At 42.6% G+C, this 25,090-nt stretch overlaps 1 protein-coding gene across 1 annotated transcript in view; it reads right to left on the bottom strand.

Annotated features, from left to right (window-relative positions):
• Nucleotides 1-25,090, bottom strand: part of PEX3 (peroxisomal biogenesis factor 3) — a 166,654-nt gene that overhangs the window by 95,407 nt on the left and 46,157 nt on the right. Inside the window, exon 6 of the mRNA XM_053710643.1 lies at nucleotides 6,980-7,104. Within this exon, the coding sequence (XP_053566618.1) occupies nucleotides 6,980-7,104 (125 nt within the window). The remainder of the gene's footprint in view (nucleotides 1-6,979; nucleotides 7,105-25,090) is intronic.

Raw genomic sequence — 25,090 nt, 5'->3', positions numbered from 1 at the left:
TAATAATACACTTTTTACCTCTGCAGACTGACCCCTAATTTTAGTTCTTTTGACAGACTTGCATTTTAGCCAATCCATGCTGACTCCTAGGTAACTCCACATGTGTGAGCACAATGTTAACTATATGACACACATGAACTAAAGCCCTCTAGCCATGAAAAACATGTTAGCAAAATGCCTGATACACTTCATATTCTGGTGGATTGTGTGAATGTGTAGTTTGTAATATTTCTCCCACACAATATTTAAGGCATAATATATGGCCCCACTTTTCCAAGAGTTATAGCCTTGTGCAGTGCTCATGATAGATAATACATTTAAAAAAAACTTGTGGTGCTAAATGTCTTTAATTCTTACTGCGTTAGTGTGGTGTACATTTTGCTTTGCTTACATTGTGTGACCCAAAAATCTATTAAGGGGATATTAAACCCAGGTTTTTACTTTCGTGATTCAGATAGAGCATGCAATTTTAAGCAACTTTCTAATATACTCCTATAAATTATAAATGTTTATTTGTTCATGAAACACAAACATTTTCTATCATAATTTGGATAGTGTGACATTTAAAAAAGCAAAAACAACCTTCCAATTTGTTTCTTTTATCAAATTAACATTGGTCTCACTATCCTTTGGTGGGAAGCAGGTAGGTAGGTCTAGGAAAGTCATGTGTCCAGAGCACTATATGACAGCAGTTTTTCACAATGCTATACATTTGCAAGAGCACTAGATGGCAGTAGAGTTTATTGCCATACAGTGCCCCAGACGTGTACGCTACTTACTTATGAATCCTCTTCAACTTCCAGTTTAATAATATAAGTGCATTGTATGTTGTATCTGAATAAAAATGGATTTCTTGTCCCTTTAATCCCCTAACAAAAAGTGCGTGGCTGCTTTTTGATAATAAATGACTAATGTTTGATTTCTGCTTATTGGTGCTTATTGGTGCTTGACTGAACAAACAGTCTTGGAGGACCGGATGTGACCTGTGGGCTGTAGTATGGGCAGCCCATGCAATAACAAAAACAGAATTAATGCTTACCTGATAAATTTCTTTCTCTTGTGATGTATCGAGTCCACGGATTCATCCATACTTGTGGGATATTCTCCTTCCCAACAGGAAGTGGCAGAGAGAGCACCCACAGCAGAGCTGTCTATATAGCTCCTCCCTTAGCTCCGCCCCCCCAGTCATTCGACAGAAGGCTAGGAAGAAAAAGGAGAAACTATAGGGTGCAGTGGTGACTGAAGTTTTTAAAATAAAAATATACTACCTGTCTTAAACAGACAGGGTGGGCCGTGGACTCGATACATCACAAGAGAAAGAAATTTATCAGGTAAGCATAAATTCTGTTTTCTCTTGTAAGATGTAACGAGTCCACGGATTCATCCATACTTGTGGGATACCAATACCAAAGCTTTAGGACACGGATGAAGGGAGGGACAAGACAGGTACCTTAAACAGAAGGCACCACTGCTTGTAGAACCTTTCTCCCAAAAATAGCCTCCGAAGAAGCAAAAGTATCGAATTTGTAAAATTTGGAAAAAGTATAAAGCGAAGACCAAGTCACCGCCTTACAAATCTGTTCCACAAAAGCCTCATTTTTAAAAGCCCATGTGGAAGCCACTGCTCTAGTAGAATGAGCAGTAATTCTTTCAGGAGGCTGCTGGCCAGCAGTCTCATAAGCCATACGGATGATGCTTTTCAGCCAAAAAGAAAGAGAGGTAGCCGTAGCCTTTTGACCACTCCGCTTACCAGAATAGACAACAAACAATGAAGATGTTTGACGGAAATCTTTGTTTGCTTGTAAGTAGAACTTTAAAGCACGAACCACATCAAGATTGTGCAACAGACGTTCCTTCTTTGAAGAAGGATTAGGACACAGCGAAGGAACAACAATTTCCTGATAGATATTCCTATTAGAAACATCCTTAGGAAGGTTGCATGGAAAACAAGATAAGGGGAGTCACACTGTAAAGCAGATAACTCAGAAACTCTTCGAGCCGAAGAGATAGCTACTAAAAACAAAACTTTCCAAGATAGAAGCTTAATATCTATGGAATGCATAGGTCCAAACGGAACCCCTTGAAGAACTTTAAGAACCAAGTTTAGGCTCCATGGCGGAGCAACAGGTTTAAATACAGGCTTGATCCTGACCAAGGCCTGACTAAATGCTTGAAAGTCTGGAACATCTGCCAGACGTTTGTGTAAAAGAATAGACAAAGCAGATATTTGTCCCTTTAAGGAACTAGCTGATAATCCCTTCTCCAATCCTTCTTGGAGAAAGGACAAAATTCTAGGAATCCTAATCTTACTCCATGAGTAACCCTTGGATTCACACCAACAAAGATATTTGTGCCAAATCTTATGATAGATTTTCCTGGTGACAGGCTTTCTAGCCTGAATAAGGGCATCAATGACCGACTAAGAGAAACCATGCTTTGATAGAATCTGGCGTTCAATCTCCAAGCAGTCAGACGCAGAGAAATTAGATTTGGATGCTCGAACGGACCTTGGATTAGAAGGTCCTGCCTCATTGGCAGAGTCCACGGTGGAACAGATGACATGTCCACCAGGTCTACATGCCAAGTCCTGCGTGGCCACCCAGAGCTATCAGAATCACCAAAGCTCTCTCCTGCTTGATTCTGGCCACCAGAAGTGGGAGGAGAGGAAACGGTGGAAATACATAAGCCAGATTGAAGGACCAGGGCACTGCTAGAGCATCTATCAGTACCGCCTGGGGATCCCGGGACCTGGACCCGTAACAAGGAAGTTTGGTGTTCTGTCGGGACGCCATCAAATCCAATTCTGGTGTGCCCCATAGCTGAGTCAGCTGGGCAAATACCTCCGGATGGAGCTCCCACTCCCCCGGATGAAAAGTCCGACGACTTAGGAAATCCGCCTCCCAGTTCTCTACCCCTGAGATATGGATTGCTGAGAGATGGCAAGAGTGATCCTCCGCCCACTGGATTATTTTGGTTACCTCCATATCCCTAGATAACTCCGTGTTCCTCCTTGATGATTGATATAGGCTACAGTCGTGATGTTGTCCGACTGAAATCTGATGAATTTGGCCGCAGCTAGCTGAGGCCACGCCTGAAGCGCATTGAATATCGCTCTCAGTTCTAGAATGTTTATCGGGAGGAGAGATTCCTCCCGAGACCATAAGCCCTGTGCTTTCAGGGATTTCCAGACTGCACCCCAGCCTAGCAGGCTGGCATCTGTAGTTACTATGAGCCACTCTGGCCTGCGGATACACATTCCCTGAGACAGGTGGTCCTGAGACAACCACCAGAGAAGAGAATCTCTGGTCTCTTGGTCCAGATCCAGTTGAGGAGATAAATCTGCATAATCCATATTCCACTGCTTGAGCATGCATAGTTGCAGTGATCTGAGGTGTAGGCGAGCATAAGGAACTATGTCCATTGCCGCTACAATGAGTCCAATTACCTCCATACACTGAGCCACTGATGGCCAAGGAATGGAATGAAGAGCTCGGCAAGTGATTAAAAGTTTTGATTTTCTGACCTCTGTCAGAAATATTTTCATTTCTACCGAGTCTATCAGAGTCCCTAGGAAGGAAACTCTTGTGAGAGGGATGAGAGAACTCTTTTTTTATGTTCACCTTCCACCCGTGAGATCTCAGAAAAGCCAACACGATGTCCGTGTGAGACTTAGCTAGCTGGAAAGTCGACACCTGAATTAAGATGTCATCAAGATAAGGCGCCACTGCTATACCCCGTGGTCTTAGAACCGCCAAAAGGGACCCTAGCACCCTTGTGAAAATTCTGGGAGCCGTGGCCAACCCGAAAGGAAGGGCCACAAACTGTTAATGCCTGTCCAGAAAGGCGACTCTGAGGAATTGATGATGATCTCTGAATAGGGATGTGTAGATACGCATCCTTTAAATCCACGGTAGTCATATATTGACCCTCCTGGATCAGAGGAAGAATAGTCTAAATAGTCTCCATCTTGAAAGATGGTACTCTGAGGAATTTGTTTAGAATTTTGAGATCCAAGATCGGTCTGAAAGTTCCCTCTTTTTTGGGAACCACAAACAGGTTGGAGTAAAAACCTAGCCCTTGTTCCGCTCTTGGAACTGGGCGGATCACTCCCATGGTATGTAGGTCTTCTACACAGCGTAAGAACACCTCTCTCTTTCTCTGGTTTGCAGACAATTGAGAAATGTGAAATCTCCCCCTTGGGGGGGAGTCTTTGAAGTCCAGAAGATATCCTTGGGACACAATTTCTAAAGCCCAGGAATCGTGAACATCTCTTGCCCAAGCCTGAGCGAAGAGAGAGAGTCTGCCCCCTACTAGATCCGGTCCCGGATCGGGGGCTACCCCTTCATGCTGTCTTAGAGGCAGCAGCAGGCTTCTTGGCCTGTTTACCTTTGTTCCAAGCCTGGTTAGGTCTCCAGACTGACTTGGATTGGACAGAATTCACCTCTTGCTATGCTGCAGGGGAAGCTAAAGCGGGACCACCCTTGAAGTTCCGAAAGGAACGAAAATGATTTTGTTTGGTCCTCATCTTATTTGTTTTATCCTGAGGGAGGGCATGGCCTTTCCCTCCAGTGATGTCTGAAATAATTTTTTTCAGTGCAGGCCCGAATAGGGTCTTTCCTTTGAAAGGGATGTTCAACAATTTAGATTTTGATGACACATCGGCAGACCAGGACTTAAGCCATAACGCCCTGCGTGCTAAAATGGCAAAACCTGAATTGCCTCTAATTTAGCCATTTGGAAAGTGGCATCTGTAATGAAAGAATTAGCCAACTTAAGGGCCTTAATTCTATCCATAATATCCTCTAATGGAGTCTCCACCTGGAGAGCCTCTTCTAGAGCCTCAAACCAGAAAGCAGCTGCAGTAGTTACAGGAACAATGCATGCAATAGGTTGGAGAAGAAAACCTTGATGAACAAAAATTTTCTTTAGGAGACCCTCTAATTTTTTATCCATAGGATCTTTGAAAGCACAACTGTCTTCGATAGGTATAGTTGTACGCTTAGCAAGAGTAGAAAAAGCTCCCTCCACCTTAGGAACAGTCTGCCACGAGTCCTGTATGGTGTCAGATATGGGAAACATTTTCTTAAAAACAAGAGGGGGAGCGAACGGAATACCTGGTCTATCCCACTCCTTAGTAACAATAGTCACAATCCTCTTAGGGACTGGAAAAACATCAGTGTAAACAGGAACCTCTAAGTATCTGTCCATTTTACACAATTTCTCTGGGACCACTATAGGGTCACAATCGTCTAGAGTAGCTAATACCTCTTTGAGCAATAAGCGGAGGTGTTCAAGCTTAAATTTAAAGGCCGTCATATCAGAATCTGTCTGAGGGAGCTTCTTTCCTGAATTAGAAATCTCTCCCTCAGATAACAAATCCCTTACCCCTACTTCAGACCATTGTGAGGGTATATCGGATACGGCTACTAAAGCATCAGACGGCTCAGCATTTGTTCTTAACCCAGAGCTGTCACGCTTTCCTTGTAAACCAGGCAGTTTAGAGGAAACCTCTGTGAGGGTTTTATTCATAACTGTGGCCATGTCTTGTAAAGTAAATTAATTAGACGCACTAGAGGTACTTGGCGTCACTTGTGCCGGCGTTACTGGTTGTGACACTTGGGGAGAGCTAGATGCTAAACCCTCATTTCCTTCTAACTGAGAATCATCTATTGCAGTATTTTTAAGTTCTAAAATATGCTCTTTATAATTTATAGACATATTAGTGCAAGTGGGACACATTCTAAGAGGGGGTTCCACAATGGCTTCTAAACACATAGAACTAGGATTTTCCTTGGTGTCAGACATGTTAAACAGGCTAGTAATGAAACAAACAAGCTTGGAAAACACTTTAATCAAAGAAAATAACACTTTAAACAAAAATGGTACTGTGCCTTTAAGAGAAAAAAAGCTGCACAAACTCTGCAAAACAGTGTAAAAAAGCAGTAAACAAAACAAAATTTTTACAGTAGCATCATAAAGCCTTAGTAACTTTGCACCACTATGCAAATAAACAATTAACCCCTTAATGTAAAAACCGGATTGAAAAAACTTAAAAACCGGTAAAATAACGTTCAGCACCTTGCCACAGCTCTGCTGTAGCGCCTACCTACCCTTTAGGAACGATTTGTGGGGGAAAAAACCTCTTTAAAGCCCTCAAATACAGCAGGAACCTCTGGAGAAGTAGCTGGATGCTTCTGAGGTAAAGTTAACTAGGCCCCTCCCACCTCACTCGATGTTATGGGGCCTAAAAGAAACACCACAGAGTGTTTCTTAAACTAGCCATGTGGGTTAATAACCCTTAAACAAGCCACAAAGACCCCTTAAAGTCCCTCAAAAAAGGTTATATTTGTAATTAAACCAAAACGTTTTTTCCCATCAGTGTCACCAGTAACTATGAGCCCTTTATGCAAGCTTGGATTCCTCTTTTACTGAATACAGCTTAACTTTCCCTCATGGGGATATTGCCAGCCTTTTTTAGAAATAACACAGTCTGTCTAGAAAAAAATAGACTGAATATACCTTAATGCAGTTTAGCCTGTAAACTGTTCCCCCAACTGAAGTTTTCCTATACTCTTCAGCCCTTCTGAGAACAGCAGTGGATCTTAGTTACAAAATGCTAAGATCATCATCCTCCTTGCAGAAATCTTCATCCCTTTTCTGCCAGAGAGTAAATAGTACACACTGGTACCATTTAAAATAACAAACTTTTGCTTGAGAAAATAAAAAGTAACATTTTTGTCACCATACTCACTTTGCCCTTCCTAGCAGTTAAGCAGGCAGAGAGAATGACTGGGGGCGGAGCTAAGGGAGGAGCTATATAGACAGCTCTGCTGTGGGTGCTCTCTCTGCCACTTCCTGTTGGGAAGGAGAATATCCCACAAGTATGGATGAATCCGTGGACTTGATACATCTTACAAGAGAAATATATTTGTGTCAATGCAAATCTATATTACACAATGACAGTGCTAGCTTTACTTACTGTGCTGCCTTTGCTATTAGAAGAGTTGTCAAGGTAGATATATCCACCAATAATATTTAACTGGATGCGAAGAAGAACGACAAGCATACACGTACTATACACAGACACTATGCTTCTACTGAAACCTGTAAAAGGACACAACAATAGCAGCAGTTTACTATAACAACTAACCTTATGATTCTAAGAGCAGGAATATGCAGTGATGTCTAATATATACAGTAACATTGTTCTTAAAACATATATATGAATTTCTAGCCCACGGTTTGCCAAATTCCTTATTCTTTGTATTTACACCCATTTAATAATCCTGATTTCCAAAGGGATTGGGGAAACATGCATTATCTCTCCAGGACATTACTTAAAGGGACAGGAAACTCAGACATTTTCTTTTATGATTTGGATAGAACATACAATTTTAAACAACTTTTAAACTTCAATTATCAAATTTGCTTTATTGTCTTGTTATCTGTTGGTGAAGGAACAGCTATGCACTAATGGCAGCTAGCTGAACACATCTATTTAGCCAATCACAAGAGACAAATATATGCAGGCACCTATCAGGAGCTAGCTCCCACTAGTGTAGGATATAGGCATATACTTTTTAACGATGGATACCAAGAGAACAATGCACATTTCAAAATAAAAGTGAATTTAAAAATGTCTTAAAATGTTCTGTCTGAATCATGCAAGTTTAATTTTGACTTTCCTATCCCTTTAAAGGGATATTAAACAGTATGAGATTTTAATATAAAATGTCTAATTATATGAAATTAAAACAACTTTTCAAGATACTTCCATTATTTATTTTGTCTCATTTTCCTGTAATTGAACGGAGAAAATTTTATTTTTCTCAATTTCAATGTTTCTATAAAGTGATGGGCACCGCCATGTTTGCACTTAAAGGGCCATGATACCCAAATATTGAAACACTTGAAAGTGATGCAGCATAGCTCTAAAAAGCTAACTAGAAAATATCATCTGAACATCTCTATGTAAAAAAGAAAGATATTTTACCTCAAAAAGTATTCACACCTCATTGTAATGGCATTTAAGCAGCAAATATGTATGGCTGTCCCGGGACCTGCAAGGAAGTGAGCCACATGCACACTCATGCTATTTCCCTATTCAGTTTTAGGAAGTTTACAATGAAATCTCATGAGAGTTAAGTGAAATCTCATGAGATCACGGTAAATGAGATTATGATGCCGATTGGCTGCTGTTCATTTCTTTTTTTGTACCTGCAGCTGGACAGCACCTGAAGTATAACTTTTTACACAGCACTTACTCTGTTGAGCTGAGAAAATTTTGAGGTAAAATATCTTCCTTTATTACATAGAGATTCTCAGGTGATATTTTTACAGTTATGCTGCATCACTTTCAAGTGATTTAGCATATGAGTATTATGTCCCTTTAAGTTTTCTGTTTATCTCTGTCTCCTGCAGAGGAAATTTAGTGCCAGATATGAATCAGTACATAAGAGAGACTATACAAGCAAGGCTGTGTGGAACATATGATTTTTAAAGTAAATATCTAACAGGGTTTTCACACAGCCTTAAACTTTATTTTATTGCCTGATTTATATTTGTCAATTGTCCTCACAGAACGATGAATCCAAGCAAAAGTCCTTAAGAAGGTAAAACTTAGGTTTGATTAAACAAGTTAAAAACCAAATGGTACAACATCTGCAGTCACTTGTGGTCTAACAAACAAAAGTTCAAGTCTACGGGTTTCATGCGATATAATCTCAGCACTTTGTCAGCAGAAAGGAGAGGTAAATAGAAAACTTAAGTTTAAACATGGTGGCACCCATTACTTTACAGAAACTAAACCTTTACATATATATCTTCAATATTTAAACAATGAATATATTTGTGAAAAACTTAAATTATGCTTACCTGATCATTTTCTTTTCTTCAGATGGAAAGAGTCCACAGCTGCATTCATTACTTTTAGGAATTCAGAACCTGGCCACCAGGAGGAGGCAAAGACACCCCAGCCAAAGGCATAAATACCTCCTCTCCCACTTCCCCCATCACCCAGTCATTCTGCCAAGGAACAAGGAACAGTAGAAGAAATATCAGGGTGAAAAGGTGTCAGAAGAATAAAAATAACAGACACCCCACAGAAACATGTAGGGGGGGGGAAACTGTGGACTCTTTCCATCTGAAGAAAAGAAAATGATCAGGTAAGCATAATTTAAGTTTTTCTTCATAAATGGAAAGAGTCCATAGCTGCATTCATTACTTTTGGGAAAACAATACCCAAGCTATAGACACACTGAATGCCAAAACGGGAGGGTACAAGAGGTGGCCCATTCTGAGGGCACCAGGCCTGAAAACCCCTACTCCACAAAAACCTGCTTCGTCCGAAGCCGAGAAAACCTTGAAAAAGGAAGGGGCCCCAATGACACAGACCCACAGATAGTCCACAAGCCTTGCTAGAGACCGCAGGAACTAGACACGACTGAGCCAACAAGCCTCCGGGAGACACTGTCGCCAAGCAAACGGTCCCAAACAACACACCCCTTACTAGAGAAGGGGCTCAGACTACCATATCTCCTATAAAGGGAAAAGACACGGATGAACCTCCATCAAGGATTCCAGAAAAAAACTAAATAGGGAACAAAGAGTCCCAAATAAAAAAACAAGGCAAAAACCAGAGAAACCGGGCCAAACTCACAGAGACCCAATTAGTCTCGAAGAAACAAGGGGAGGCAATGCCCAGACCCCAGATAGTACAGAAACCACAGGGTAGGACCGGGAATCTGAACAGAGAAGAAAACCTCTTCCCAAACACAGAGCAACAGCACCCTAGAAGACAACTGAAGACGAAAGTCCTCAGAGTCATCAAGGTTGCTCAGATATCTAAATCTTCAGAAACCGAAACCACATGCAGCACAAATAGGTAAACACCTGAGTCAAAACGCTGCACGCACCAGACATCCAAAGATCCTCTGAAATTTGAAAACTTGCAGGGCAAGTAAATAGCAGCTGAAGATAGGTTGGAAACTGTCAGACTGCTAAGCATCCACTAAGTAGTGGACACGTCACATGCTAACCAAGAGCCGCCATTCCTTCCCACAGATCCTGAATGCGGAAAAGACACAGAGCCCTCAAGGAGGCTCCCCGTGCCTCAAAGACCCGAGGACGAAGCAGCAGAGCAACAGACCACAGATCCTGCTCCAAACACTGGACCAGCCAAAGCGACAGGCACGTCTGAAAGACGTGCCAACCCAATCCACTCTTCCCCTATAGGTACTCCCAAGGAGAACCCCTAGGACATGAGCAGAGAAAAGTGCCGTAGCTCCCTGAGAAGACCTGGCACAATTCTCTATAATAGCCCCGACATGGAGACCTCAACTTCCATAGTTAAAACAGAACAAGCTCCAGAACAGCAAACCGCTATCCCCTAGCACCTGTTCCAACCTCCTGCACACAGGGCAGGTCAACGACCCTCCTGAGCGAGGGAAACCCCCGCCTCTTAAGGAAGGCAACTACCCCCTCAAAGGGGAGAGCACAGATAAAGGACAGCGCACATGCCCAGAGGACAAGAAAGTCATAGTCTGATCAAACCACGGACCAAATAAAACTCATCCAGACACCACTGTTGATCCCACAGAGAGAAACTCCCCGAACACACTTTGTCCTCAAAGTTAAAGGACATGCACTGTGAAGAACATATAGCCATAGCTGGAATTGAACTTCCAACTAACAGCTTACAGACCCGCAAAGCCTACAACTAAACCATTGCTGGACCTTTCCAAGGACCAAACAGGCCAAAAGGAACATGCCAGCACCCGAAGGTGAACACAAATCCTGGCTCAGCTGCTTGCAGGCTCAACTAACTTGCAATTAAGCCAAAGCCTGTGTTCCAGGGAAAAATTGGATCGCCCCAAACCAGTACACAGGATCATAAGTCTCCCGACACCCATAAGGATCTAAGACAAGAACCCTGGGCCTGAGTCCGGGCCCCAGAATCATCTAAAAACAAACAACACCCCAGGGAACACAAATACCTTGTCTGAAGGAATCAGACCTCACAGAGGAAGATAACCGGACTAAACTGGAGAACGGGAATACGACTCACTCGTAATTCCCAGCCCAAGGGAAGAGACACCCCTAGCAGGAGTCCACCCTCTAAAAATAAGCTAGGGCGCGACAGAGTCGCTCAAATACTCTAGAACCCAAGGGCGTCAAGGACAACACACAGGAAGTCCAAGATCAAGGGAAAAATAAGGACAGAGTCACCCGAAGGTAGAGAGTAGAACAAAGTCTAGTCTCCATAGTCCTCTCAGGATACATAACCAGAGGACCACACCCAAGGAAAAAGAATGCAGAGGAAAAAAACCCTAAGAGAAGCTTGGAGAAGGAGACAACACAGCCTATCGTCCCTGATATGGAGACGACTAACCCCCGGAAGTAGGAAAAAAGCCACACGTTACTCAATTAGACGGCAAAAACCATCAAGTAGAATCCAGAAGTCTCGACCCGAAGGAAGAGAACCTCAAAAGGAACAAGACCAAAAGTGACCATTTCCAAAGAGCCCCTGAAGGCAAAACCGCCAGAAACCGGCAGCAAGGAGGCTTGAAGTCCTCCCAACTTCCAACCCATGCGGGGAAGGAGACACTCCAGGACCCGACAGAAAAACGGAATCAATTGAGTGTGTCGCAGTAGAACTCCTATTCCCAGGTGACCAACAAGAAAGGCTAATGAGGACTGAACCAATCTCCCATGCCTCTCAGAGTACTTAGCTGAAACTTGTTAAAGAAAAACAAGAATAACACAAATAATAATGCGAAGCACTCGGTGCCCTAACCTGACCAGCCAGGCAAACCAAGTGCCATGTGTCTGATTATGCCTCAAGACAGAAGAATCTGAACCCAATCAGGACCAGCCTGAAACAAGGACCCCCACTGTCAAGGCCGCATAGAATCTCCCCTAGAGAGGGAGAAATAAGCAGCAGACAAAGATAGGACTAAAACTCGTCCAGAACAGACTTCCTTAGAAGCAACAGTGCGATCAACGATCGCGAGTATCGATTCCACATAAAATTCCCGAAGGAAATATAAAACCAACATGAGCTTTAAACCAAATAAAAACAATCCTCAATGGATAAAAATAAAAGATAAGGCAACCCGCAGGTTATCACCTAAGAAGAACAGGCGCACCCGCAGGACCGGACCAACAGGGACCCTGTTCTTCCAAGCTCAAAACTGGAAGGATACTCAACAAACAAGACTATAAGAAGATAACTTCAACCCCTTACGTCCAATTATGTAAGCTCTTCGAAGAAGCAGACCTAAAAATTCTCAGATCCATTAAGGATGGAATCTTCTGGCAACGCGAAAGCGTGCCTCAATAAAATACGAAGGCGCGCCAGTCTATACCGAAAAGCACAGCATACCCCCGCTGGAGCAAAAGACAACTTCGGCCCTGAAGGTTGACCCCCTGAAGCCTCAGGGACAGTTGTTCCCCCAGAGAGCTGAACAGGCAATCCCATGCCTGAGGAGCCCTGGATAACGGAACACAAACAATATCTTAAGCCAACTTCTGGAAGTTGCAGATTCGCCAGTGCCAAAATTATGGACATGCGAAATCGTGCCAAAACCCCCGGCGGGAACAAGCCACTTTCCAGCGAAGGATAAGCAAAGTCTGGGTCACCTGCATGCGTAGTAAGCGTTGGTGGAAGGGAACTCGCCACTATGACCGACACCAGCAGAACAGAATTTCTCCGTCACCACACGGTCAGGAATGCGGAAATGGAGGCCAAAAACGAGACCACACCCAGTCACCAGGAGAACTGTATAGTCTAAAAAAGCGCACCCGACCGTAAGGCCGCGTCACTTTCCAAAAGCTGTTATGTTCCATAGCCATGAGCCAAAATACAATACACATAAGCAGGTTGAATCACATAACAAACATGATTAAAAAACCCCTGTTCATTAACCCCCCTCAGGAGATATTAACCCTTGATTCCAAGATATAAAAGGAGCCTCACTGAGGCCCTTTGATATAAGTTAGTCCTGCTAAGTGGTAGTCCCTCGAGAAAACATCTGTAATACAGTACATTTCATGCAGAAAGTAAAATGAAACGTTCTTACCGGAATCTCATGGCCCTTCAAGTGTAACAGATAGTAGCATCACTTCTGCCATGGACTTGAGAGAAGCAGGCAGCGAAACTCGTCAACGACGATTGCTTGTGGAGCTGTTAAAATGAGTCTGAAGGGTTTCACAGAAAGACTCTCCCTGCATCTCTGGACTCTAACTTTCATCCAAGCTTTCACTGAAAGGCTGACAGGACTACTTCAAACTCCGTCCCATGCCGAAGAGTACTACCCTCCATAAGAGACTAATTCAAAACTTCTGACACTTCTCTGCGAACCTCCTGGGACGAAAGGCAAATAATGACTAGGGGATGGGGAAGTGGGAGAGGTATTTAAGCCTTTTGCTGAGGTGTCTTTGCCTCCTCCTGGTGGCCAGGTTCTGAATTCCCAAAAGTAATGAATGCAGCATATAAAATATATATTATTCTATGGCTAAGCTTTTGCTTTGAATACATTATAATGTCTAGAATGTATTTACTGTTCAATATAAATTTCCCTTTATTTATATAGTCTTTCAACATGTAATAGATTATGGTAAACTCAGGCAAAGGAATAAAATAAAATCCTAGGCAGAAATTGTTTTCATACCACTGTACAGATATATTCAATTAAATGTAACAAAAGAAAGCTTCAAAAGAGAACTGTCTGTGTCTCCTTTTTTCCCTTTCACGCGTTTTACTCTTTCCTTCCATTGAACACTCGCTTTCAAATTATATTTCCTGTCAGAATTACACGCTTACACATGCTCTCTCCAATAAAGAAAGGAAAACAGTATTTAAAACAACTAAAAAAAGCCTCTATTTTTATTAAAATATCTGAGAAAAACCTTAAAAACCTTAGTAACATGTAACATCAAAGTAACATAATATCTATATCACTTTTCCCTATTCTTCTCCCCCCTCCTTCCTTTTTCCCCCTCTTCACCTTGCTTACTATTCCTTAACATACTTTATTTTACAAGTATTACCATAGAGGAGAAAAAAATATATATATACAGTGGGGCAAAAAAGTATTTAGTCAGCCACCAATTGTGCACGTTCTCCCACTTAAGAAGATGAGAGAGGCCTGTAATTTTCATTGTAGGTATACCTCAACTATGAGACATAATGTGGAAACAAATCCAGACAATCACATTGTCTGATTTGGAAAGAATTTATTTGCATATTATGGTGGAAAATAAGTATTTGGTCAATATCAAAAGTTCATCTCATATCCTTTGTTGGCAATGACAGAGGTCAAACATTTTCTGTCTTCACAAGGTTGTCACACACTGTTGCTGGTATGTTGGCCCATTCCTGCATGCAGATATCCTCTAGAGCAGTGATGTTTTGGGGCTGTCGCTGGGCAACACGGACTTTCAACTCCCTCCAAAGGTTTTCTATGGGGTTGAGATCGGGAGACTGGCTTGGCCACTCCAGGACCTTGAAATGCTTCTTACGAAGCCACTCCTTCGTTGCCCGGGCGGTGTGTTTGGGATCATTGTCATGCTGAAAGACCCAGCCATGTTTAATCTTCAATTCCCTTGCTGATAGGAGGTTTGCACTCAAAATCTCACGATACATGGCCCCATTCATTCTTTCATGTACATGGATCAGTCGTCCTGTTCTCTTTGCAGAGAAACAGCCCCAAAGCATGATGTTGCCATCCCCATGCTTCACAGTAGGTATGGTGTTCTTTGAATGCAACACAGCATTCTCTCTCCTCCAAACACGACGAATTGTGTTTCTACCAAACAGTTCTACTTTGGTTTCATCTGACCATATGACATTATCCCAATCCGCTTCTGGAACATCCAAATGCTCTCTAGCATACTTTAGACGGGCCCGGACATGTACTGGCTTAAGCAGGGGGACACGTCTGGCACTGCAGGATCTGAGTCCCTGGTGTCGTAGTGTGTTACTGATGGTAGCCTTTGTTACGTTGGTCCCAGCTCTCTGCAGGTCATTCACTAGGTCCCCCCGTGTGGTTCTAGGATGTTTCCTCACTGTTCTTGTGATCATTTTGACCCCACGGGGTGAGCTCTTGCGTGGAGCCCCAGATCAAGGGAGATTATCAGTGGTCTTGTATGTCTTCCGTTTTCTAATTATTGCTCCCACAGTTGATTTCTTCACACCAAGCTGCTTGCCTATTGCAGATTCAGTCTTCCCAGCCCGGTGCAGGTCTACAATTTTGTTTCTGGTGTCCTTTGACAGCTCTTTGGTCTTCACCATAGTGGAGTTTGGAGTGTGACTGTTTGAGGTTGTGGACAGGAGTCTTTTACACTGATAACAAGTTCAAACAGGTGCCATTAATACAGGTAATGAGTGGAGGACAGAGGAGCCTCTTAAAGAAGAAGATACAGGTCTGTGAGAGCCAGAAATCTTGCTTGTTTGTAGGGGACCAAATACAGGGAGTGCAGAATTATTAGGCAAGTTGTATTTTTGAGGATTAATTTTATTATTAAACAACAACCATGTTCTCAATGAACCCAAAAAACTCATTAATATCAAAGCTGAATAGTTTTGGAAGTAGTTTTTAGTTTGTTTTTAGTTATAGCTATTTTAGGGGGATATCTGTGTGTGCAGGTGACTATTACTGTGCATAATTATTAGGCAACTTAACAAAAAACAAATATATACCCATTTCAATTATTTATTTTTACCAGTGAAACCAATATAACATCTCAACATTCACAAATATATATTTCTGACATTCAAAAACAAAACAAAAACAAATCAGTGACCAATATAGCCACCTTTCTTTGCAAGGACACTCAAAAGCCTGCCATCCATGGATTCTGTCAGTGTTTTGATCTGTTCACCATCAACATTGCGTGCAGCAGCAACCACAGCCTCCCAGACACTGTTCAGAGAGGTGTACTGTTTTCCCTCCTTGTAAATCTCACATTTGATGATGGACCACAGGTTCTCAATGGGGTTCAGATCAGGTGAACAAGGAGGCCATGTCATTAGATTTTCTTCTTTTATACCCTTTCTTGCCAGCCACGCTGTGGAGTACTTGGACGCGTGTGATGGAGCATTGTCCTGCATGAAAATCATGTTTTTCTTGAAGGATGCAGACTTCTTCCTGTACCACTGAAATATGGCCAAACTGGTAGCAAGTGGCATCTTGGCAGCTGCACGCTTGACTTTTCTCAGTTAATGAGCAGTTATTTTGCGCCTTGGTTTTTCCACACGCTTCTTGCTACCCTGTTGACTATTTTGAATGAAACGCTTGATTGTTCGATGATCACGCTTCAGAAGCTTTGCAATTTTAAGAGTGCTGCATCCCTCTGCAAGATATCTCACTATTTTTGACTTTTCTGAGCCTGTCAAGTCCTTCTTTTAACCCATTTTGCCAAAGGAAAGGAAGTTGCCTAATAATTATGCACACCTGATATAGGGTGTTGATGTCATTAGACCACACCCCTTCTCATTACAGAGATGCACATCACCTAATATGCTTAATTGGTAGTAGGCTTTCGAGCCTATACAGCTTGGAGTAAGACAACATGCATAAAGAGGATGATGTGGTCAAAATACTAATTTGCCTAATAATTCTGCACTCCCTGTACTTATTTTCCACCATAATATGCAATTAAATTCTTTCCAAATCAGACAATGTGATTGTCTGGATTTGTTTCCACATTTTGTCTCTCATAGTTGAGGTATACATATGATGAAAATTACAGGCCTCTCTCATCTTCTTAAGTGGGAGAATTTGCACAATTGGTGGCTGACTAAATACTTTTTTGCCCCACTGTAAAACCTGCACAACCAAAAATGATTATTAAGTATTTGGATACTCCCCTCTAATACATGCCCGGTTTAGAAATTCAGAGCCAGAAAACAGGCGAATTAGCTGAATCTGGCACTCACGATCAAAGTCGTGAGTGCCAAAAACAGTGGCTTAAAGAGACATTAAACACTAAATAAATGCTAGATAGAATGATGCATTCAAAGAAAAAATTACTCTGGGAATAACAGGTAGATGTAAATTTCAGTTTCATTAGCTGTAAAAATACTAAAAAAATAAGTGTAGGACTTCCAGTGGGCGGGCCTAAGGGTTAGCAGCAAAAAAACGGAGCTCCGTGTTACATGGGCCCTAGACCTGCAATAAATGCTGAATTGTTACCGTAAATCCAGGAAACATATAATAAAAGTTAGCAAACCCCATGCCCAACGATCTATCCTTGGCAGAGACAGCTGCCTGGAGTGGAGGAACGCAGTTTTACTCGACCACCATTGAGATCGTGAGAGCATAACATCGCTCCTCCGCCAGAGAGACCCGACAGACTCAGACTCAGCAAGAGCGTATGCCAGAGAGAAGACCACTGAACGGAGAGGCATCGGGAGGACATTAGGCTGAAAGAGCTGATTCAGAGTAAAGGTAGTAGTGACTGGGCAAAGATATCACCTGGAGCGGCACGATCCCCAGCATGACACCCAACGACTCCTACCTAAGGCAGACTCTAGACTCCTGGACCCCTCATCCGGACCCCTCTGTGAGCACAGTGGAGAGGCGAAGATTTGCAAGGTGGGCACTTCTCGATCAAGACTGAGGTAACTTACCCCAGATCTCCATACACCTCCCACGCAGTGGGAACTCCTTTGGCGCGAAACCGGGCGCCATCATTGAGAGCCGACACGCCGGGGTGAGTGACAGTAAGCCTACTTGTGAGCAGCCCAAGATTGACTCACTTCCAGGTACAGCCTTATTGCTTTTGCGAAGCGACTTAGTCCTTCATATATACACAGGGTCCGGGGGTGTCGCCTGACTGAAAAGCATCTCCTCAACATAACACCGGGTACTCCGTGGATAGCACTACGGCCCTCGCTGAGATAGGGTTTGTGGCCTTAACCCTTTTCACAGTATATACTAGCTACATGGGTTGTATGAAGCTCTTTTAAAATAACCCCTCTGTGATTCATAGTACTGGGGCAGTTTGTGTCATCGCTACAACATTAAACACACCTTGTTTAAGCCCATAGCGCTTTTTGTAGATAGGAACCCGTTGATATGCAACAGACGGAGCATAAAATTCCCAAAATATTTACTGTATTCTCAGGAATTCTAGAGCTACCTAACTCACTGTTGGGATGATTACCGGGCAAATAATACTCAGCATATATATTCACCGGAGCTATTCTGGGCGACAGCCAAAGCTGTCTTGTTGGGCAACATTGTTGCTTATCTGGCGCGCAGGAAAAAACAATACACAGAGAAAGTTAGGAAATTGAGGGAATGCCTGGCGGAAACCTACCGCACCTATTGCGCAACACCCTCTAGCCTTAACTACCGCAGCTACATACACACAAAGAAGGAATATGATGCCTTATTGGCTAACCAAGCCTCACAGGCTCTTTTACGAATCAGGGGTAAATATGATAGATTTGGAGATAAGTCGGGGAAACTCATGGCAGCATTGGTAAACATAAATACCTCCTCTAAACATGTTGCAGCCCTGAAAAATCAGGGTAAACTTGTGAGAGATGCCGAATCGATAGCAGAGGCATTTGCATCATATTACTCTACTCCCACGTAGTCCACACCAGAATTGCCCAAGAGGAGATGAGGGTTGAGGGCCATAGTTGGGTAAGAGACATTCCCCTTAACTAGGGCTTTGCTTTGGGATTCCAGTTAAATTATCTGCCCTGATGGCTATAGATATAACTGAAATTGGTTCTGCGGTCACACGCAGATACAAAGCTTTGGAGTTAAGTTTGAGTTTTGTGTGTTTCATATCTTTTAGTTATTTGGTACCCTAGGTTTGGCTGGGAAACTGATGAGGCAGCCGGGTATGCATTTTTGCGGCAGTGCTGGGGTCGCACCTAGCCATTATGGCACAACACACATTTGATCCGAATTGACCCATTGGGGCGATCGCAGTGCTGGTGCGGTTGTGGTCTCTGGCTGTCTCATATGGGTTGTCCTTATCCATTATTGAGCTGTTTCTCTGGATACTGCATGATATACTGCCGTATTTCACTGCAAGGCTCATACAGCCTCCAGCGTATGGGATTACAACCCACAAATTTGTCTAATGTTTATGTATGTTGTCATAGGTTATTTTCAAGGTTTAGGTTACTTAGAATGTATAGGTAGAAGAAACAGGACATTCATGTGTGAATATAGACAGGCTACAAACCTCTATAAAACAATTGCCTTAAACACATCCTGAGCACTGACTATGTTGGAGTGTGCTGTACTGATGAGAGATTTATTATGTTCACTTGGCTATTTGAATGAAGCAAACTATCTGTTAAATGTTCAACTGTCTTTTAACACTCATGTCCATATGTACCACGTGCGGATAGTAGTTTATTTATATATATCTAGAACGAGGTATATTAAGATAACAAATCTTCTTTTTCTCTCCGTAGAATTACTTTTAATTTAGAAAGCTCATGGGGGCCTGGTGGTGGCTCATCGAAGTGGAAGGCTGAACCGGGAGTCTGTCTATGGCGGTGAGAGGTTTTTTGTTTTTTTTTCTCTCCCTCGTTCTCTCTCTCTCTTTCTCTCCTCCTTTTCCCTCCCTCTCCCCTTTCCCCCAGTCCTCTACCTGCCTCTTCCCCTCCATGCCTTTACTTTTGGAGCGCTATGCATACACCTTTGCACCAGAAATCAAAACATGCTTATGGGACCCAGTTAAAAATTAATCTCTACTCATGGAATATTGGGGGTATCCATTCCCCAATAAAAAGAAAAAAAATTCTTACACAACTCAGGAAAAATAAAGCAGAGATTGCATTTCTCCAGGAGACGCATCTCCTAGACTTAGAACATGAGAAACTGAGATCTGACTGGGTGGGGAGAGTTGAATATGCCTCATATAGCTCTGCTAGTAGGGGGGTCGCGATACTTCTTGGTAAAAGGTTAGAATATGAGGTCAGGGATTTGCTTAAAGACCCAGAAGGTAGATACATAATAGTGCAAATATGTGTTGCAGAGAAAGTCTACACACTGTGCAACATTTATGCCCGGAACCAAAGAGATAGAGGGTTCTGGAATACCATTGTGGCAACTATTTCCCCCTATCTGGGTACCCATATCATATTGGGAGGGGATTTTAACCTCACCCCTAATCCTCACTGTGATAGACTGAGAGGGGTACATAGTGGGAGAGCTGGAAAGACAGTTAGAATCTCAGAGAAATTTGAAAAGGATATTTTTGCGTTACTGGGAAGCTCCCTGGATGTGGTGGACATATGGAGGCAACTAAACCCCGATGGGAGGGATTACACTTGTGTGTCGCGTGCCTCTCCCTCTATGTCTCGTATTGATCTTTTTCTAGTCTCAAACTCTCTCATTACACACATCATTGACACCAAAATTGGGGAAGTGTCGGTCTCGGATCACGCGCCCATAGCGCTTTTTGTAGATAGGAACCCGTTGATATGCAACAGACGGACCATAAAATTCCCAAAATATTTACTGTATTCTCAGGAATTTCAGAGCTACCTAACTCACTGTTGGGAAGATTACCGGGCAAATAATACTCAGCATATAGATTCACCGGAGCTATTCTGGGCGACAGCCAAAGCTGTCTTGTCGGGCAACATTGTTGCTTATCTGGCGCGCAGGAAAAAACAATACACAGAGAAAGTTAGGAGATTGAGGGAATGCCTGGCGGAAACCTACCGCACCTATTGCGCAACACCCTCTAGTCTTAACTACCGCAACTACATACACACAAAGAAGGAATATGATGCCTTATTGGCTAACCAAGCCTCAGAGGCTCTTTTACGAATCAGGGGTAAATATTATAGATTTGGAGATAAGTCGGGGAAACTCATAGCAGCATTGGTAAACATAAATACCTCCTCTAAACATGTTGCAGCCCTGAAAAATCAGGGTAAACTTGTGAGAGATGCCGAATCGATAGCAGAGGCATTTGCATCATATTACTCTACTCTATACGCCAGTGATTGCTCACCTGGGGCCGAGCTGAGAGATAAATTTTGGGAAAACGTCAATATTCCGCAGATCTCAGAATCTCAACTGGAAAAACTGAATGCCCACATAGGGGAGGAAGAGATCAAGAGGACAATAATGTCTATGTCGTTGGGTAAAGCCTCAGGCCCAGATGGGCTGCCGATAGAATTCTATCGGCTGCTAAAAATGCAAGTATCCGCGACTCTTGCGAGTTTATATACTACTTATTTTGAAGGGGAGAGAGCCCCGGTTCCTGAATTCTCTGCAGCGTATATCACCCTAATTCCCAAACCGGGGAAGGATAGTATATTAAAAGAATCTTACTGTCCGATCTCTTTATTAAACTCGGACTACAAGATACTGACTAAACTGTTGGCCAAGAGGCTAAAATTTATACTGCCCGATGTTATCCACATGGATCAAACGGGGTTCATGTACGCCAGATCGTCAGTGGTAAATGTTCGCAGAGTTCTGCAGGTCACTCAGCATTTTTGGACTAAAAAATGTATTGACTCAGTGAGAGATGGCGCGGAGGCCTTCCTGCTGTCTCTTGACGCAGAGAAGGCCTTCGATCGAGTAGAGTGGGACCACCTTTTTTACACCATGGCTAAGGCCAATTTCTCTGGCCCCTTTCTAACTTTTATAAAAAATTTGTACCGCTCCCCTTTTGCTAATACACTAGTCAATAATATATTCTCAGCAAACATCCACTTACATAGAGGAACCCGACAGTGATGCCCCTTGTCGCCCCTCCTCATCAATATCGCCCTCGAACCATTAGCTATCAAACTAAGACAGGTCTTCCCTGGCATTGATTTGGCAGGTCACCCACAGCACTTGGCACTATACGCGGACGATATGCTCCTGTTCGTCCAAGATCCTCAAACACATATACCGCATATACTAGAGACCCTTACTGACTTCGGCCTGTTTTCAGGTTATAAGGTTAATATGCAGAAGTCAGAGATCCTATGGCTATTCAGAAAGAGCTGTACTGATGAGGAATTCCCGTTCTCGGTAGCTAAATATGATATTACGTATCTTGGCATCAAGATCTCCGCTAACCCCAACAAGCTGTATGCTAATAACTTGGCGCCCATATGCACAAAATTACAGGCGCAAATGAATAGCTGGAGATTCTTGCCTCTGTCACTCTCGGGTAGGATTAATCTTCTCAAAATGGTGGTGCTTCCCCGACTTCTCTACCCGCTTCTTATGCTACCTTTACTCTTAAATAAATCGGATGTCAAAATGCTAAACTCCGCGGCAACCCCCATCATTTGGAAGGGGGGTAAAGCCACGAATCTCGAGAGAGAAGCTGAGTATGGGTTTCCTTAATGGGGGACTGGCTCTGCCAGACTTCAGACTGTATAACTGAACGGCCCTGACACGCCTGGTGTTGGACTGGCAGGTGGGCACCCATCATTTTTGTCGACCTTCCCTGGAGCAAGCAGTTCTAGGAGACGTCTCCTTAGCATACTTACCGCATATCACGAATATGAGATCTGTGAAGGCCTTAGGCCTCAATATGTTGTTCAGTGAACCGCTGAGGGCCTGGCATCAGGCCCACAAGTTCCTGAAGAAATCATGCCACATTTCAAGCTTCTTGCCCATTGTTAAAAACACAGACTTCCCGGCGGGCTCGGAGACCCAGCCCTTCTTGGTCTGGGAACAGAGGGGGCTAAGATCGCTTAAACAATTGCTAGATCCGCTCTCAAAAGAGGTTAAAACTTTCGGTACCTTACAGAGAGAGTTTGGGTTACCAAGAACACATTTCTTTGCCTTCTTGCAGGTACGCCATTATGTTGGCACCCTAGTTCGGAGCGCGCCGGAATTCTGGGAGGGTTCCCCCTTCCGCATCACACAAACGTATCAAATGGGGAGGTTCTCCCTATCTGAAATCTATCAGACACTCCTACAGCAACGCACACAGTGTTCGCGAGAATCAGTGCGAATGGGATGGGCTCGAGAGGGAATCAGTGAAATTACTTGGGAGGAAATACGAAGAGGCCTGGAAAGAACCAAATCAGCCACACTGTCCGCCATGTTCAGGGAATCCCAGATACGCTTTCTCCATAGGGCCTACCTCACACCAAGAACACTAGCAAAATGGGTACACACACGTTCTAATGAGTGTGTTAAGTGTGCAATGGGGCCCCTACTCTCCTGCATTATAAATGGGAATGTCCACCAGTTAAGCAAAACTGGGGTAAAATACAATATTGGATTAATCAATCCTTGCAGGTACGTCTCACGCTCCGCCCGGAAACTATCATGTTTTTACACTGGCAAACGCATCATAGACAACAAGATGCAGTATTGAGTCTGGTAATATTGTTAGCTAGAAAGTGTATTTTACAAACCTGGATGATAAGGAGGGGCCCTTCTTTTAAGGGCTTTAAGAGCTTACTTAGAACACAGATATTCACGGAACAAATGGATGTTAGAATGGATGTCCAGAATAGGTTGGGTCTATTTCTGCGTAAATGGCGCAGGCTTATACTTACTTTCGAATTAGAGATTCAAAGACTGATCTTGATGCCATTTAAAGACTCGGTTATTTTTATGGAGGAGGAATTAAGGGGTGGGAAGCAATAACCTGATAATGGGAGTCATTTCCCCCCCGTCCTTGCCCCTCTTCTTGTGTTCCTACTTCCAGAACCTTGCACTTGACTCTGATCTCCCTCCTCCTCTCTCTTCTTTCTCCCTCTCCCTCCCTCCTTTCCCTCCCTCACCTTTTTTTTTCACCTCTCTTGCCACCGCTGGGCCTCACTGCTACAAATTCGAAGTTAGGTTAGTTAGATTATTAGTTAGGTTTAGTATGATAAGGGTTTAGTTTTAAATTGAAAAGATAACGGAAAATTAGTATGTTGGGGAAGTGCAATTGCACAGGCAAGAAAGATGTTAATTGCTAAAGAATCAAAACGTATGCTGCTGAGGACTATGTCATGCTTTCAACACCTCATTACTGCTCTGCACTATTTTATGTTTACTGTGGGTATTGGAGGTTGATGAGAGAACCATAGTAAAACTTGTAACATGTAACATATTACTTTCATGTACTATTACATTAAGAATGTGTGTATTGCTTTACCTGACAACAATAAAAAAGATATTTGAGAAAAAAATAAAAATAAATGTAAGGTTTTAGTGTCTATAAAACAATGGGAGCTGCCATGTTGTAACTTAGGTTACCATCTCTGCTGCGGTCAATTAGGGAGAGTTATAAATAGGTCCATAGGGTGTGCAGCCAATGATTTTCTGGAATATAACAGTGTTCTGCACTTCCATTTCTAGCGGGAATGGAAAAACTTACAATTTCTGAATGGAAGTAAAGAAAAAAGGGTCAAAATAAATCATGAAAGTATATTGTAAATATTTTTTATAAATATGCAATTTATAATTTTAAAATTACCATCTCAAAGTGTTTAAATGTCCCTTGAAGTCCGCCTTCAGGAAGTTACAATTATAAAATAAGTAGACATCCTATCCCTCTTAGACAGCATTGCAGGGGTTACATACATTCTATTTAGCAATTGTATATGTGATTCTTTACAAGCCAGAGACAGCGTTGCTTTATCTACTAATTAAAAACTTTAATTTTATATCTATCAACTGTATATCGTTAATCAATAGCTGCTATTTCTGCAGTATAGCCAGTAAATTTTATTTCCCTTGAATTTCCTTTACAAATTTATGCAAAGTAGAAATGGACAGATTTCCTTTATTAAAGGGACAGTCTACAATAGAATTGTTATTGTTTAAAATATAGATAATCCCTATATTACCCATTCCCCAGTTTTGCATAACCAACACAGTTATATTAATATACTTTTTACCTCTTTTTACCTCTGTGATTACCTTGTATCTAAGAACCTTCTTCCAGCCCCCTGATCACATGACTGTGACTGTTTATTATCTATTGCCTTGCATTTAGAATTGTGTTGTGCTAAATCTTAAATAACTTTCTGTGCCTGAACACAGTGTTATCTATATGGTCCACGTGTACTTTCAGTTTCTGTGTTGAAAATAAATGTAACAAGCATGTGATTAGAGGCAGCTTTCAAGGGCTTAGAAATTAGAATATGAGCCTA

The sequence above is a fragment of the Bombina bombina genome, chromosome 4 (genome assembly GCF_027579735.1).
Source record: "Bombina bombina isolate aBomBom1 chromosome 4, aBomBom1.pri, whole genome shotgun sequence".
In the NCBI taxonomy this organism is placed as follows: Eukaryota; Metazoa; Chordata; class Amphibia; order Anura; family Bombinatoridae; genus Bombina; species Bombina bombina.
Note: the sequence above shows the minus strand (reverse complement) of the source record. Positions and strands in the feature narration are given on the sequence as shown.